This window comes from Mastigoproctus giganteus, chromosome 6, assembly GCF_048544385.1.
Source record: "Mastigoproctus giganteus isolate SK-2022 chromosome 6, ASM4854438v1, whole genome shotgun sequence".
NCBI lineage: Eukaryota > Metazoa > Arthropoda > Arachnida > Uropygi > Thelyphonidae > Mastigoproctus > Mastigoproctus giganteus.
This window is the reverse complement of record NC_143580.1, coordinates 227,874,758-227,891,621: the sequence shown is the minus strand read 5'-3', so window position 1 is coordinate 227,891,621 and position 16,864 is coordinate 227,874,758. Positions and strand designations below refer to the sequence as shown.

The 16,864-nt window shown below is 38.4% G+C and overlaps 1 protein-coding gene across 1 annotated transcript in view; it reads right to left on the bottom strand.

Moving 5' to 3' along the window:
* Positions 1 to 11,314, bottom strand: part of LOC150085059 (zinc finger protein-like 1 homolog) — a 61,062-nt gene extending 49,748 nt beyond the window's left edge. The window contains exon 1 of the mRNA XM_090375742.1: positions 11,069 to 11,314. Within this exon, the coding sequence (XP_090231868.1) occupies positions 11,069 to 11,170 (102 nt within the window). The 5' untranslated portion in view covers positions 11,171 to 11,314. The remainder of the gene's footprint in view (positions 1 to 11,068) is intronic.
* Positions 11,315 to 16,864: the final 5,550 nt, after the last annotated feature.

The following is a 16,864-nucleotide window of genomic DNA, read 5'->3' as shown; positions in this document are numbered from 1 at the left end:
ATAATAATAAATAATAATAACTAGACTAATGGAATTCACCCAATAAATGGTGTAGAATTTAATTTTTTTTTTTTTAGGTTCAAATTATTTCAATTCAAGCATATTAACTCGCCTGGTGAGATCGGCAAAAGGGCGTCCTTATGAAGAAAGACTTTGAATATGTGGGATGCAGAGTTTGGAAACTAGACACCTTAGAGGAGATTTGATTGAGGTGTTTTAGGCTCTGAGAGGCATCAGTAAAATGAATGAGAACAAAATTTTCAAGATTATAAATGATGCTAGAACTAGGGGACATAAATTCAAGTTATGGGGGGGAATGTTTAGATTGGACTGCAGGAAGTTTTATTTTAGCCAGCGAGTTAAAAATTACTGGAATAAGTTGCCTACATGGGTGGTAGAGGCTGACAGTTTGGGGAAATTCAAAGGTCATCTGGATGGAAGCGCATAGGATGATAGGTTTAATTTCCTTTTCTTTTATTAATTATTATTATTTATTATTATTATTTTTATCATTGTTTTATTCAGGTTTTTTTTCTTTGGCTGGTGCAGCATAAGCTATAGGCTTTCTTGCACCATGCAGCCATTACTAATACTAATATTTAATGAATCAAATCAAAAGGAAACAATTGAGGAATAATAAAATTGACATTGATATAACTTTGATAGATTTTTTTTTTTTTTTTTTTTTAAATTTAAAGGGTACTGGCATGCTTTAAATAAGGGTCTATAAGAGAATCCAAGAATATCAAAAACATGCATGCCTAGACATCCAAAAGTGAGAAAGCAGAACAGTCAATAGCCAGCAATCGCTGATTTTAATATGAGAATGTTCCAATCAGAGTTGTAACTAGAAAAAGTAAGCCCAATGCAAAGTGGGGCCCCCTGAAAATATTTGTTTTGGAAAATAAAAAATCCTTGAAAAATTGCCCTGGAAGCAGCAGCTATGAAAAGAATTATTGTTCGTAGACATAGTAAATTTTATCATAAACAACTAAAAAAAAAAAAAAAAAAAACTTACATTTTTACTCAATTAAATTTTTTTTCTGTTTCGGGCAGGAGGTCCCCTTTTAGTTGTGGACCGTATGCACCGCATTGGCATAGTTATGCCACTGGTTCAAATCCTAGCAAGAGATCTAATTCATAAAGGAAAGATAAAGAGATACCCACTATATATAGAGTCTCCTGTCTTCTTCCAATATTAATTAATAAGAAAAATAACAAAGTTAAAATAAAACAAGATTGGATATCTGCATTTAAAAGCCATAATCCAACTGCACAGCAGCTATTGCTATGATGCTGAACTGCTCTGTCAGCTGAGCTGAAATAGGAAGGAAGGAAGACCATACAGACAGATGGCTACCTTATTAAATAAAAAGGTCAGCTAGTAAAACTCAAATAAAAGAGCACACCTTCACTCCAGGAATGTGGTTGCTTCTATCCAACCAAGACTGTGTGCTGCCAACCATAATTAGAGTTTAAAGCTTTATTGACACACAAAGAGATGTAAATTGTTTTCGGTAAAGGGTAACTGATTGCTGGAATAAACTCTGGGCTAGTATTATTTGAATAACTGTTGAGAACTAAAATTATCAAACAGTATGGGCAAATGAAGTAGGTAAAGTTTTTTTTTTTTTTTTGGCTGATGCTGTATAAGCTTTCTTCCTTGAATCATTTTGCCAATACTAATAATAAAAACTTCTGATAACCCATGTGTGGATTATCTATGCATGACATTTTTTTTACCTTTTAATTTTCATTACTTAAGTCTATGAAACTTCTGACATGAGAACAGGAGGGTATAACTGAATCATGAAGGATATACAGATTTTCAACATCAAGTCTGCACTGGTGTAACAAAAAAAAAAAAAAAGGACTGTAGGCATGCGAGTAAGTTTTTAATTGATTTTCTTAATAAAGTTGAAGGTTTAAGGAAGAGATGAAATGTAGGATTTTGTTTAAGCATCTAATTGTAAGTGTTTAGATTGCAAAATTTTATTGTAAATTACACATAGAATTTATTCCTCTCATGTTGTTTATAAACATGCTGTTTCCAATATTCTTTTTAGGTTTTTTTTTTTGTATTTTTTTTTAAGTAACAGAGAGCAAGAGAATTATCAATGCATGATTTCTCATTTTAAAAAATGAATTTATTGCAGTTATTGAAGCTTTACTGAAATGCACACCACTGCAGTTTATTTCAAGCAAGAAAATTACATTCTGCCGTAAGTTGTTGGGGATACAATAAGCTGTACTTGTTCTCTGGCTAAGTTCCTACAGTAATCAAAATTATTTTAAACCATTTAGCACTTTATGAATACTTTAATAAGCTAAGACAACTTGGTGTTTTTTTTTTGTTTTTAAGCATTACCCACATGGCACAACATTTATACCACAGTTCATTTTCCTGTTCAAACTTTGCGATTCTGTTGTACGACCAAACAACACATTCTTAATACATAAAACAATGGCCAGACAAGTACCTATATGATTTTGGTTTCAGTTTTTTGTGGATAGGAAATGGTGGTGTTGGTGGTAGTAGTAGTGGCATAAGTTGCAAGAAAGCAAGCTTATAAAGCATCAGCCCCAACAAAAAAAGAAATCCTCCAACATCAATACCTATCCATCCCCTCCAATAATTTGCCTAGTTCTTCCTTGAATTTATTCAAACTATCGACTTCCACAACAGATGGAAGTTTGTTCCAGTAATCAACCATTTTACCCCAGGGGCTCACATCTGGTGAGTATGGGCTTGGAACACCTAGGGTTCTGAGCTGGATATCATCATTCTTCTCTTTCTTGGTGATTCCTCTCTCTCTCAGGGTAACTCAATTTTTTTTTTGGCTGGTGCAGCATAAGCCTCAGGCTTCCTTGGACCGTATGGCTAATATTAATAATAATCCCCAGCTGATGACAAACCTCCACATATCTATCCTGCAGCTATCCTTCCTTAATTTGAATTTATGATCCATGTGTGTAGTCTGAGCAAGAAGAAAAAGAGTGCCATCAGCATTCATTCAAGGTCTTAAACACCTCAATCACATCTCCTTACATATGCCTTTTCTCTTAGTTCTGCAATTTGCAGAACTAAAGACTGTCTTGGTAAGACCGCCCTTTCTTTCCCTTCACCAATCTTCTTGCCCTTCTCTGCACCTGTTCCAGCAGATCTACATCCCTCCTAAAATGAGCCCTCCAGGCCTGTATGCAGTATTCAAGATGCAAACCACTGCTTTTATACAATGAGATAATCACTTCCTTATCTCTACTAGCAAAGTTCCTGTATATCATGCACAAAACATTGAACTGTCCTAGCAGCCTGTCTGCGTTGCTCAGAAAACGTCATACCTGACAGCACAATTACTCCCAGGTGTTTTTTCGTTTTCCACTACATTGAGTGTAGTACCACACAGTTGGTATGTTAATCTTGGATTACTGCTACCCATATGCGGTACCTTGCATTTGTCAATGTTAAACCTCAACTGCCATTTCTCAGTCCATCTGCCTAATTTTTTTAGATCTTGTTGCAGTACCTTACCCTAATTACTATCAGTAACCACCATGCCACCTTTTGTATCATCTGCAAACTTAGACATTAAACCTGGTATTCTTCATCAATATCATTAATAAATACAGAAAACAACAATGAACCCAGCACTGAAAACTGAGGACTCCACTAATAACATTAGTCCATGAAGAGGGTAGTGGAGAATGAAAGAGACCTGGGGGTAATTGTGCAGTCAGATATGAAGTTTTCTGAGGAGTGCAGACAGGCAGCCAGAGTAGGTCATGGGGTCTTGTCAACGATATACAGGAATTTTGCGAGCAGGGATAATGAGGTAATTATCCTCTTGTATAAGGCAACGGTCAGGCCGTACCTCGAGTACTGTGTACAAGTCTGGAAGCCTCATTTTAAGACAGATGTAGAATTGCTAGAACGAGTACAGAGAAGGGCAACAAGACTGGTGAAGGGAACAAAGGGGTGCTCTTATGAAGAAAGGTTTAAGTTCTGCAAATTGCAGCTTCTGGAAACTAGGCACCAGCGAGGCAATCTGATTAAGGTGTATAAGGCCTTGAATGGATTGAGCAGGCTTAATGCTGATGGGATTCTTCCTCTTTTTAATCCTTCCAGATTACAAACCTGAGGGGGGCACAGATTCAAACTGAGGAAACAGTTGTAGAATAGATGTGCAGAAGTTTGCCTTTAGCCAGTGGGTAGTTGATTGCTGGAACAAACTTCCATCTGTTGTTGTGGAAGTTGATAGCTTAAATAAATTCAAGGCAGAACTATACAAACATTTGGAATGAATGGATCAGTGAAATGGGAAGGGGTTTTTTTTTTTTTTTTTGGCTGATGCTGTATAAGCTTGCTTTCTTGCATCATGTGCCTCTACTAATGCTAAAGCTAAAAGAGCAGTATTCATTTAATAACCACAATATATCTATCTCCCACTCACTCACTCATCCCTTTATCCAGAGCAGTAATTGGCTCTTAATGCCACACACTGCTCAAATTTGAACAACAGTCTTCTATATTCATTACTAACAAAAATTTTCCTGAAATCCAAATATATGAAATCAAAATTATTTTTGCATCCAGTTCCTCTGTCACTGCATTATAATATCCAATCAGACTAGTCAGACAAGATTGCCCCTTAATAAATAGATGCTGTAACTACAGTATAACTGCATTCCTGTCTACATCACTTCTTTTAACCTGTGACTATTATTTTCTGTGGAGTAGTCAAAGTAATCCATTTTTTTATTAACATTATGGTAAAATTTATTAAAACTGATATAATGTTATATAATGAAGTCATATTTGGAGTGTTATTTTATCAAAAAAAAAAAAAAAAAAATATATATATATATATATATATATTTGATTATTTGTGTTTTCAAATTACCTGTGATTACTCTCCTCACTATTAGTATTAGCCAATGAAGCAAAGTAGCAAACTAATACAGCATCAATAACAACAACAAAAAAAAAAACACACTATAGCCACTATAATAATTTGTCTAATCCTTAAATTTATTTAAACTACCCAATTCCACAACACCAGATAGAAACATGTTTCTCTAATTTTCTGGCTAAAAGCAAACTTATGCACATCTATCCTTCTCCGATTTAAATTTATATCCCCTTATGTTTTCATCAGAGAAAGGATACCATCAGCATTTATTTTACTCAAGTCATTTAACTACCTTGATCAGATCTCCTTCCAAGTACCTAGTTTCCAGACATTGCAATTTGCAGAACTGGATTCTTCCTCCTGCTCAGATTACACACGTAAGGAACATACATTCAAACTGAGGAAAGACAGTTGCAGAATAGATGTGTGGAAATTTGCCTTTAGCCAGTGAGTGGTTGATTGGTGGAACAAACTTCCATCTGTCGTTGTGGAGGCTGATAGCTTAAATAAATTCAAGAAAGAACTATACAAACTATTGGATGGGTGAAATGGGAAGGTTTTTTTGCTGATGCTGTATAAGCTTGCGTTCTTGCATCGTATGCCACTACTAATGCTAAATGCCGTGTTAATGAGATTGGATCACCACATGATCATCACTGGGACCAGTTCTGATTTTCAATAAAACAGAGGACACATTAAAGTATAAACCTTTCTTAGTTACCTTTCCTTACCTTTTAGTTATCTCTGTCTTCTCTGTACCTATTCCAACAGATCTATGTTCTTCCTTAAATGATGCTACTAGACATGTATATGGTACTCGTGATGTCAATTTACTGGTGCCTCATAGCATGGAATAAATAGCTCCTTATTCCCTGAAAAAATTCCTTTATATTCACAAAATGCCATTAGCTGTTCTAGCTGCCATCCTGCACTGTTCAGAAAACTTATCTTGGACTTCATAATTTCCCATAGGTCTTTTTTTGTTCTCCAATATGTTGAGCATAGTAATGCTCAATTTGTATTTTATTCTGGGATTACTGCTACTCATTAGCAATAACTTGTGCTTATCAATGTTAAACCTTAATTGCCACTTTTAAGCCCATTTGTCAAAATTTTTCTAGTTCTTGTTGCAATAACATACCTTAATTCCTGCCATTAACCACCCTTTCAACCTTTGTATCATCAGCAAACTCAGACATTAAACTTGATATGCCATCAGTAATAAATACTGAGAACAATAAGAGGCTCAACACAGACCACCAAGAGACTCCATTAATAACATCAGGCCAAGAAGAGAAGTGCCCATTTATAACCACTGTCTTCTGCCACTCAATCATCCCTTTATCTTTAGTTGACATTTTTCCCTAATGGGGAAAATTACAGTAAGTTACAGCAATTAGCCCAAGTCGTACAGCTGTGTTTGCCACATAACTGCATTCCAGTCATGGTGATTCTGCATTACTTTTTTAACCACTAACTGCATCATTCTCCTTGGCCGAGAAGTTAACTAACCTGTTAATTACTCACTTCACCCTTTGGTTCCCCTTTGTGAATAGGAGAGATATTTACACATCTCCAGTCTATAAAAACCTCAAGCAAATCCGAGGATGCCTTCATAATTATGAGTAAAAGTTTGCTTACCTCCCCTTTAATTTCTTTTAATGTATGGGGGAGGGGGGAAAGAGTAGGAGATAGGACTGAACCTTTGAGAAGAACTTTTATGGAGAAAGAACCAAACTAATAGCTGACAAATTAGAAGACAGAGCTATCTACCATCATCTGGTTCAAGAGTGAGTGAGTGGTTGGAGAGGTTACCTAACTGTAAAAAAAAAACACAAAACAAACCATACGATGGAAGCTCATTAAAAAGATCAATTGTGATCAAACACCAAGAAAATCTCAAGAGCAACTGCTCGGATTTCACCACACCTTTCCATAAAATTTTAAAGATGAGCAATATAAACCACAAAGTTGCTACTAGATCAACACTGATGGAATCCATATTGACAATGGATGCTCCCCAAACCAGAAAATTTTCATAAATTCAATATAGGGTACTGGATGCCAGTGGCAAATCTTAAATTGGTGATCCATGTGTATGGAAATTATTAGTTTGAACAAGGACATGCTGGTTTGTCTTTGCTGCAACCTTCATGGCAATGCTTTCCTTCGCTGACTGAATGACATCTCATGTCCCTCCTTTGGCACAAATGTCAAAGGTTGCTGATACCTGTTATATAATATCAACAGTAATATTAAGTTCAACCAAACTGCTTCAATTTGGAGTGGACATTTATTATAGGAATTGGCCTATAAAAAAAAAAAAAAAAAGACGAAACTAAGTTTACTATGTTTATGTAACAAGTGTGATAAATTTTTGACTTTTTTTTTTTAATAGCATTTACGAGCCTAAGTAATTGTTTCAAATAAACATTCCTGCTATTCTTTACTGTCTGATACAGACACCAGGTGGCATTCACAACCAGTGATAGTGCTTGTTGTTTGTTTGTTTGTTATTTGGTTTTTAGGAGCATTAGCAACTAAGGCCATATTGCTCGGGGATATGCGGTGGTCATTCCCTGACCTTTCCGCATCCTCCGTATTTGGTGGTGACGGGCTCGAACCCCGGTCTAATCAAGAAGCGTGTGCTATGCACTGCTGCTCCTTCCCACCTGGCTACGGAGGCGACTCAGGGATAGTGCCGATTCATTAATACAGATCTCACCGAATAAGAATTTCAGATAAGGGTCATTCCTAGTTACATTTTATCAAAATAATTCTTTAAATAAGGGACTCAGATAATCCTAAAAATTAAAAAAAAAAAAAAAAAAAAAAAAGCTCACAGGCACCTTCTTGCACACCCTTACTATTATTTTTTGGTAACGCACTGGAACAATGAACCATGCACTGTTTATGGCAGCGTGTGGAGTCAAACACATAACATAAGTCACTATGCACACTTTTAGGTCCCACAAAAAGCAAATACCTTCCCATTATATTTTACTCCCTAATGATTTCTTCCCCTACTTTAGCTGTACTGTGTTAACAAGAATGGCAAATGATGTCACTCAATTCCCACAATAATAACACCAGTTTTGTCTTAATATCGTTATCCATATTTCTACTGTACTCGTGACACGTTTGTGGTAGTCTACTGGAAATGTTGAGCTTTGTGAACAGGGCCATCTTTTCCATTAGGCACTGTGCTAAGGGCCTAAGAAAATATAGGGACCCAAAAAAAAAAAATAAGTCAAATAGAATTCATCGATTTCATTCTAAAAATAAAATTCTATAAATAAATTTTTAAAAAGATTTCTAAATCATGTATAAGTTAAGTGCAAATGCATCATTAATATACAGCCAATTCTAAATTAGCAAATATTTGCAAAGGCGGCATCGTTTTAAGTTATATCTCATATTGTGAATACCTTCACAACGAGTTGCCATGATATTGCACTACTTCGAATAAGTAACGCTTCACCTAAAGGAGAAGACTAATGTTACTTATTCTCAGTGGATACCACCACCCAGACGGCAACGTTTCAAGGCTATTTTGTATATATGTGGGATAATAACTCGACTATCCACTTGTCCCTATTAGACTTAGAAAAGCAAAAAGGTAGAGGGAAAGTAATAGTAGGAGTGGAAGAGGAAAAGAAATGGTGTAGAAGAATGAAAGGGACAGTAACTCCTTCAACTCACACCACTCAAAAACTCAAACTTCTTGAATAGGCAATGCTTCCCCAGTGGAGAAGGATGTTGTTACCTATTCTTGGAAACTCCGGACATCATCAGGCTCCCCCTGGTGCCGTTTCAGGGCTATTTGGGCCTTCTTCGGTGGGTGGGTAGGTACCCAAGTGATGCAATGATGGCAAAACAGTTATGAAGTATAACTCCACAATATGAGAGATGCCTGATGGTGTATGATGTATTAAGACTATAATGCCTCAGGCTGCGAGAAAGTCTAGACTATGTATAAGTTAAGTGCAAATGCATCAGTATTAATGATGAGTTTAGCCTTGCCTATTCGAGGAGTATGAGTTTTTGAGTGGTGTTAGTTGAAGGAGTTACTGTCCCTTTCATTCTTCTACACCGTTTCTTTTCCTCTTCCACTCTTATTATTACTTTCCCTCTACTTTTTTGCTTTTCTAAGTCTAATAGGGACAACTGGATAGTTGAGTTATTATCGCACACATATACAAAATGGCCCTGAAATGGTGCCGTCTGGGTGGTGGTATCCACTGAGAATAAGTAACATTAGTCTTCTCCTTTAGGTGAAGCATTACTTATTTGAAGTAGTGCAATATCATGGCAATTCGTTGTGAAGGTATTCACAGATATAACTTAAAATGATGCCACCTTTGCAAATATTTGCTAATTTAGAATTGGCTGTGTATTAATGATGCATTTGCACTTAACTTAGTCTAGACTTTCTTGCAGCCTGAGGCATTAGCCCTAAACGCATTATAAAGATTTCTAAAATAAATTCTTTTTTCAGCTTTTATGTTAGAAAAATTCTTAAAAACAAAGAAGTCTGAATTGTAAGATAGGGTTGGAATAAACGTGGAAACAGGGCCGTGCGGTAGATTTTCTCAGTATGATGCAAGTCTTCGAAATGCCACCCCTTAATGGTTCAAATTGTATTTTGATTTCGCTGCTTATGCCACCCCCTTACGGTGCCGCCTGATGTGGTCGCCTCTCTGTATCATAGCATGGCACAGCCCTGCGTGGAAATAGCTTAAAAATCAAATTTATTGAAATGCTTTCAAATTTCTTTAAAAATTTGATTTAACACAAGGGCATATTAACGTTTGATATAAGGCAGTGATGCCTTGGAATTAGAGTACCCAGGGCCTACGAACACCAAAATAAACCCTTGGGTGAAATATATGATTATTAATGTAGGGAGAACAGCTGTAGTGTTTTGTTTAGTCATTTGTGTACGTAATCATGAATGTATATAATTTAAGTAAAGAACCTTATTCAGTAGCATAACTAGAAAAAGTGGGCCCCAATGCAAAGTTTGGCTAAAATCCATTATTTGGGTACCACTTGTCTCTGTGCAATGGGTGTGGTTGCAGAATGGAGTGATTGTACAGTCAAGTTCGGTGATTGGATGATTATTGTGAAGGCGTTTTCTTTCCGATTGTTTTGTGTAGGGTGTTTACCCCCTATCCCGCTGTTTTAAAATTGGAAAATGAGTCACCGATTTAAAAACAGCGGCAAGTGGGTGGGGGTAAACATCCTAGGCATATCAACTAGGAGGCCAGTGAGCAGGGAAAGCAGTGAATGGCACCTGCTAATCACTCCTTTGTTCCTGTCTGTTTGTCGAAATATCGACTAGTACCCAAGATCTGGAGTTTTACCCAAAGTTTAGTGTGAGAGTCCCCCTGAAAAATAAGGGCAATAATAATACTATACTCAATAATAATGACCCCCAATAAATGGGCCCCCTATTTGACTTTTACCCCTGCAGTCACAAATTCTTAAAAATTGCCCTAGAAGCAGAAGCTATGCTAATACTAATACTATTTCACCTCTATTCACTGCATTTTCACTTGTGCTGTGCATCTAGCTAACAATAAACATGCTTCGTGTGAAAACAATTATTGCTCGTAGACATGATAAATCATAATTATTTTAGTTATGTTTACCATAAACATAACTAAAAAACTTCCATTTTTTACTCAATTTTTTTTTTTTTTTTTTTTTTTTTGTTTCAGGCAGCATAGCAGTGAGCCCCCTTCCGATCGTGAGCCCCAATGCATGGCATTAGCATAGTTACGCTACTGACCTTATTACTAGATTCCATCATGAAGACACTCTCTTCCTGCTTGATGCATGGCAGCAAAACTCGCCCACTTGGAACAGGCCAATGGATTTATGGGGCTGTTCACGTTCGCCAATAATTACTTCTAGTCAAAACGGCAGATGGTAATAGGCCGTTAGTATTTTCTATTCAGTCACGGGGTTGCCACTTCGGATTGGGTGGCATTTAAAAAAAAAATCCACCACTCTCATGCAAGCGTATAATGCATTTAAAATTTAGTTTCTAGTGCATTGAAGAAAATGTTTCTGCGAACTACCCATCTATTAAAAGGTATTTCACAGATCGCATTCTAAATAAAATAAAATAAAATACGTTTGCCACTGCTTACCTTCGTATGATTATTAACCATGCAATGTTCACATACATTGACTCGATGTTCAAAACAAAACTGGGTTGTCACTTTTTTTTTCGGGCACTTACACAGACCCATTACGTAAATTCACGCTTCTTGTACCCAAAACACAAACATTCAAAAATTTCGGAATTAACTATTTCCTACTTAATCCCACGTTAATTAAATCCTCACACGAAAATCACGATAAACCACGAATACAATCACCAAAGATTCAGTCCGAAAGAACTACATGTATATTACATGTCGTCATTAACGCCACGTAACGGATCATGATGCAGTTAAAATTGGAAGGGCGTGCGAAGCATTCTATGGAAACGTATGCGATAACGATCCCAAAAGCAAAAATAAATATAATAATATTAATAATAAGAAGAACTGAGAATTAATTTAATATTGACAAATGCGCCAAGTACTGCATATGGGTAGCAGTAACCCAAAAGAAACGTACCAACTGTGTGGTACTACACTCAGGGAGGTGGGGAATGAAAGACCTGGGGGTATTGTGCAGTCGGATATGAAGTTCTCTGAACAGTGCAGACGGGCTGCCAGAGCAGATCATGCAGTTTTGTCAATGATACATAGGAATTTTGCTAGCAGAGTCAAGGAGGTGATTATCCCTTTGTATAAGGCAATGGTCAGGCCACACCTTGAGTACTGATACAGGTCTGGAGGCCTCATATTACGAAGGATGTAGAGTTGCTAGAACGAGTACAGAGAAGGGCAACAAGATTGTTGAGAGGACCAAAGAGGTTCTCTTACCAGGAGAGGCTTAAATTCTGTAAGTTGCAGCATCTGGAGACTAGGCATCTGTGAGGTGATCTGATTGAGGTGTACAAGGCCTTGAATGGTTTGAGCAGGCTCAATGCTGATGGGATACTTCCACTTGCTGAGATTATGAACCTGAGGGGACATAAATTCAAATTGACAGTTGTAGAATAGATGCGCGGAAGTTTGCCTTTAGCCAGCGGGTAGTTGATTGCTGGAACAGACTTCCATTTGTTGTTGTGAAAGTTGATAGCTTAAATAAATTTAAGGCTGAACTGGACAAACATCTGGAGTGACCAGATGGGTGAAATGGGAAGGGTTTTTTTTTTTTTTTTTTTTGGCTGATGCTCTATAAGCTTGCTTTCTTGCATCAGCATCATATGCCTCAACTAATGCTAATGTTAATGCTAAAACAATATATGGTGATACCGCTCTTCAGAAGCCAATGAAGTTTACATCTCCATTACAACTCTTTATGGTGGCCGATAAGCCAGTGCCGCAACATTTATCCATAGCAGCAACATGTCCCTAATGCCACAATACTGTAATCTGTACAAAAGTCTTTCATGTGTTGTAGGGTTTAGGAGCATCAGCAACTGAGGCCATATTGCTCCGTGTATATTTCTCGTAAATTCCGTGTGTTTTGAGGTCGATTTACTGTTTGCTGGACAAAAAACCCGAGTTTCTCGTGAAAAACAATCATGCTACCCTCGTCTGAGCCCGACTAGAACTCACTTCAACAACGAAACAAGGCCTTCCCAAGAATTTAAAGAATTTATGCCGTCCATCAACAAATTAAGCAGTATTTCTATCTCGAAAGAGGTGATGAAAAATGCGATCAAAAATCTCGCCTCCAAACGTTCCTCGGGATACGACAACATACCGATCTTCATGATCAAAATTTCCACTGCCTATGTTCTAGACCTTCTTGTCTAATTTTTATATTAGGCCATAAAATAATAACTTTTTCCCTTTCGAATGGGCTCGCTACAAAATTTCTCCACTACTGAAATGCAAAACATTAAAAGCAACAAAGATATCAGGCCAATATTAATCTCATCCTCTGTTCTAAAACTGTACTGGTGTGCAAAATTTAAGGACCAGTCAGGTTTTCACCCGTAGCTTCTCAAAGGAGTGGCCTGGATATGGGAAAAGCATACCAAAGAAACCTCGTGAGGTACAGAAATGATGAAGGAAACAAAATGGTACAGAGGGACTTTATTCGAAAATGGCAACATAGCACTGGCTACCATGATACAGATGCATCACTGCCAAAGATGGAACAAAGGGAAGAGGTGGTTCTCAGTAGGAGATATGGCCACTGCTAATGTCGATGCAGGCTTTGCACCGCCTGTGCATATTTAGAACAATGTTGTTGATAAGTTCTTGCGGTAACATCGCCCATTTCTCTGTTAGCGCCATCTTCAGCTAGTGAACATGCCGTTAGGCGTCTCCCCAGAGCGTTCTATATGTGTTCGATGGGATTAACATCGGTGGAACGAGCAGGCCAATCCATACGAACAATGTCCTCACTTTCCAAAAGCATATCAACAGCTGCAGTGCGATGGAGTGTGGGGTTATCATCCACAAACACGAACTCGGGGCAAATGGCACCTCGGAAGAGACACACATGGGGAAGGATTACTTCAGTACAGTACCGTCTTCCAGTATCTGGAGTTGTGTACGTCCATCCAATATAACGCCTCCCCAGGCGAGAACACCTCAACCACCATATCGATCCCTTTCAGTGATGTTTGCGGGGTGATACCATGTGCCAATCTCCCGTCAGATTAGCTGACGTCCAGAATCGCTGCTGAGACTGAATCTACTCTCATTAGTAAAGAGTACCTTAAGTAAAGATTTTGTGGTTGTAACCTACAGAAATAGTGTTGGTCCTTAAGTTTTGCGCACCAGTGTATTACAGTATCAACTTGTACCAGTTGTTGATTCCAATACTTTTAATCGCTCTGTGACTCTGCCATTCTATGTACCTACACGATATTTAACCAGCTGAATTTTTATTCCACCTGCTTCATTAGGGCAGGTGGTCTCATTTGAACATTGTTTAGCTGGTAACCTACACTGTGCTGCCCTTTATTAGGTACACCCCTGATGCACACAGAAATGGTTTGTCCCACAACGTTGCAAGTCACATGACCACAGTTGTGGATATAAATGCAGCACAAAAACCTTTCTAGTATCAGTCAAGGGTACAAAACCCCAGGGGTTCACATAGGGTCCTAAGCTGGATATCATCATTCTTCTCTCTTTTTTCTTTTTTTTTTTTTTTTTTTTTGGCTGGTGCATCATTTGCCTCAGGTTTTCTTGTATGTAGCTAATAATAATAATAATAACAAAGAATGGGGAAAAGGAGTGATCTAACGGACTTCGAACGTGGCATGGTAGTAGGTGCAAGATGTGATGGACAAAGCATCTCTGAAACAACAGTTCTTCTGAACTTTTCACGCACCATAGTTTCAAGAGTGTATCGAGAATGGCGCAACGAACAGAAAACATCTTCTCAACGCACTCCTGTGGAAGAAAATCGCTTGTTGATGAGAGAGGACAGAGAAGGATGGCTAGAATTGTGCAAATAAACAGACGGGCCACAAAGTCGCACATCACGTCAGAATACAACCTTGGTGCGAAGAACAAAATATCGCAACCGACCACTAGTCGCACTTTGTCGCGAATGGGCTACAACAGCCGAAGGCCACATTGCATACCTTCGTTATCAATGAAGAACAAGAGAGCGCACCCGCCTCCTGTGGGCACAGCAACAACGGACTATTGAGGATTGGAAAACAGTTGCTTCGTCTGACGAGTCGAAGTTCCCGGTGCATCATGTTGATGAAAGGCTCAGAATTTGGCGAAAACAACATGAATCCATGGACCCGTCATGTCTGACGACTACTGTGCAAGGTGGTGGGGGCAGTGTTATGGTGTCTCGGAATGTTTTCTTGGCACACGTTGGGTCCATTGATACCCATAGATTCACGTCTGAATACCACATCTTACCTAAACATCGTTGCTGACCAAGTGCATCCGTTCATGTTGACAGTTTATCCTCAGTCAGATGGTTACTTCCAGCAGGATAATGCGCCGGTGCACAAAGCCCGAATCACTATGGAATGGTTCTAGGTACATGACAATGACTTTTCTTTGCTGCACTGGCCCGCTCAGTTCCCAGGATCTCAATCCTATTGAACATCTTTGGGATGAGCAGGAAAGGGCTGTTCGCTGCAGGCCTACACCTCCATCGAATCTCAAGGAACTGCGTGACACACTCATGTCTGCATGGTGCTCCATTCCTGCATAACGTTTTCAGCATCTTGTTTAATCCATGGTTAGACGAATTCAGACTGTTTTGAAGGCTAAAGGAGGCTCAACACACTACTAGGTAGGTGTGCCGAATAAAGTGGCAGCACAGTGTACATAGCTTTGAATTAGCAGCATATTGCTGGCTTGGTTTGGCCAAATTTAACATACAGTTCAGCATCCATATATTGTGCCATAGGAGGTATTCGATTATTTGAAAAAGGCGCCAAATGGCACATTCCACACATTCAGTTGTGTTGAGATCAAGTGAATTTAGTGGCCATATGACGAAGAACTTGCTGGAGCATTCATCAAATCTACCTAAACCCATTGCAGTCCTGAGATATGGAGTGTTCCCATGTTGAAAGATGCCTTGTCGTTCAGTGTTGACAGCCACCATATACAGTACACAGAAATTGACCTGTATGTCTCCAGGATAGTTTTGATCGATTTCAGGGCCAGGATTTCCCACACCATTAAACTACCCCTTCTATTCTGTGAAACCCTTCCTGCAGAGAGCTTCAAGAGGTAATGCCCTCATGGGTAGCACATTCTGTATAATCACTGTCAATGACGCATAGGAAATTTTATGGATCATTTTTACAACATGGCTGAGTTAGTCTCTCAGGTGAGAATAGAATGGTTTTTCTCCTGCGAACTTTGGTTTTTCATCCAGCAAAACTGCAAATGAACCATAGAATACATGCAATTTACAATTATGGCTCAATATGACCTAAAAGGGGCTCATTTCTGATGAGTATGGGCTGGCACACACACACACACACACAGGGTCCTGAGCTGGATATCATCATTCTTCTCTTTCGTGGCAATTCCTTTCTACTTCTGACTGTTGTTCTCCCTCTCAGGGTAACTCAGAAAATTTTTTTGGCAGATCCAGCATAAGTCTCAGGCTTCCTTGCACCATATGGCTAATAATAAAAGCCTTAAGAGTCAACCAGAGGTCACATGTTTAGTATGCCACACTTGAAATTATCTCTCTGCATTGTGCAATTCAAATTGTAATTGATCAGACCGTGCAATTCAAATTGTAATTGATCAGACCATGCAATCTAACTTGTCATTCACTATATGATGCTTCTGCTCTCCATGTACACTACAACAAATAAGTATGATCTTTATTGTATGGTGAACAGGCACACGCAGGTACCAAGATTTTACAATACTCTTCAAAAGGTGTACAGTCATCAGTTAACATTACTGCCATTAAATAGCACATTGATCCAGTTTTGGTTGCACGAGCATCAGCAACTAAGGCCATATTGCTGCATGTATAGTCTGTAATATGCATGTTCTCAGGTCGATTTTCCGTTGGCTGTACGAAAAACCCAAGTTTCTGAGAGAAAAAACTATGCTACCCTCACCTGTTAACTCAGCTATGTTGTGAAAAAGGCTCATAAAAATTCCTCCCATCATTGAAGGACTCAGGTCTATTCCACCCAATGTGGGGCGGACAGCAATCCTACCAACTGTGCTGTCGAGAGTTCCCATTTTTGCTCCAATTCTGCTGGCGATTGCAGAGAAGGGCAATGAGATTAGTGAAAGGAATGAAAGTGTGGTCTTACCAAGAAAGGCTTGTTTTGCAAATTGCAGTATCTGCAGGCACCTGCATGATCTGATTGAAATGTTTAAGCCAAGCTCAGTGCTGATGGCATTCTTCCACTTGCT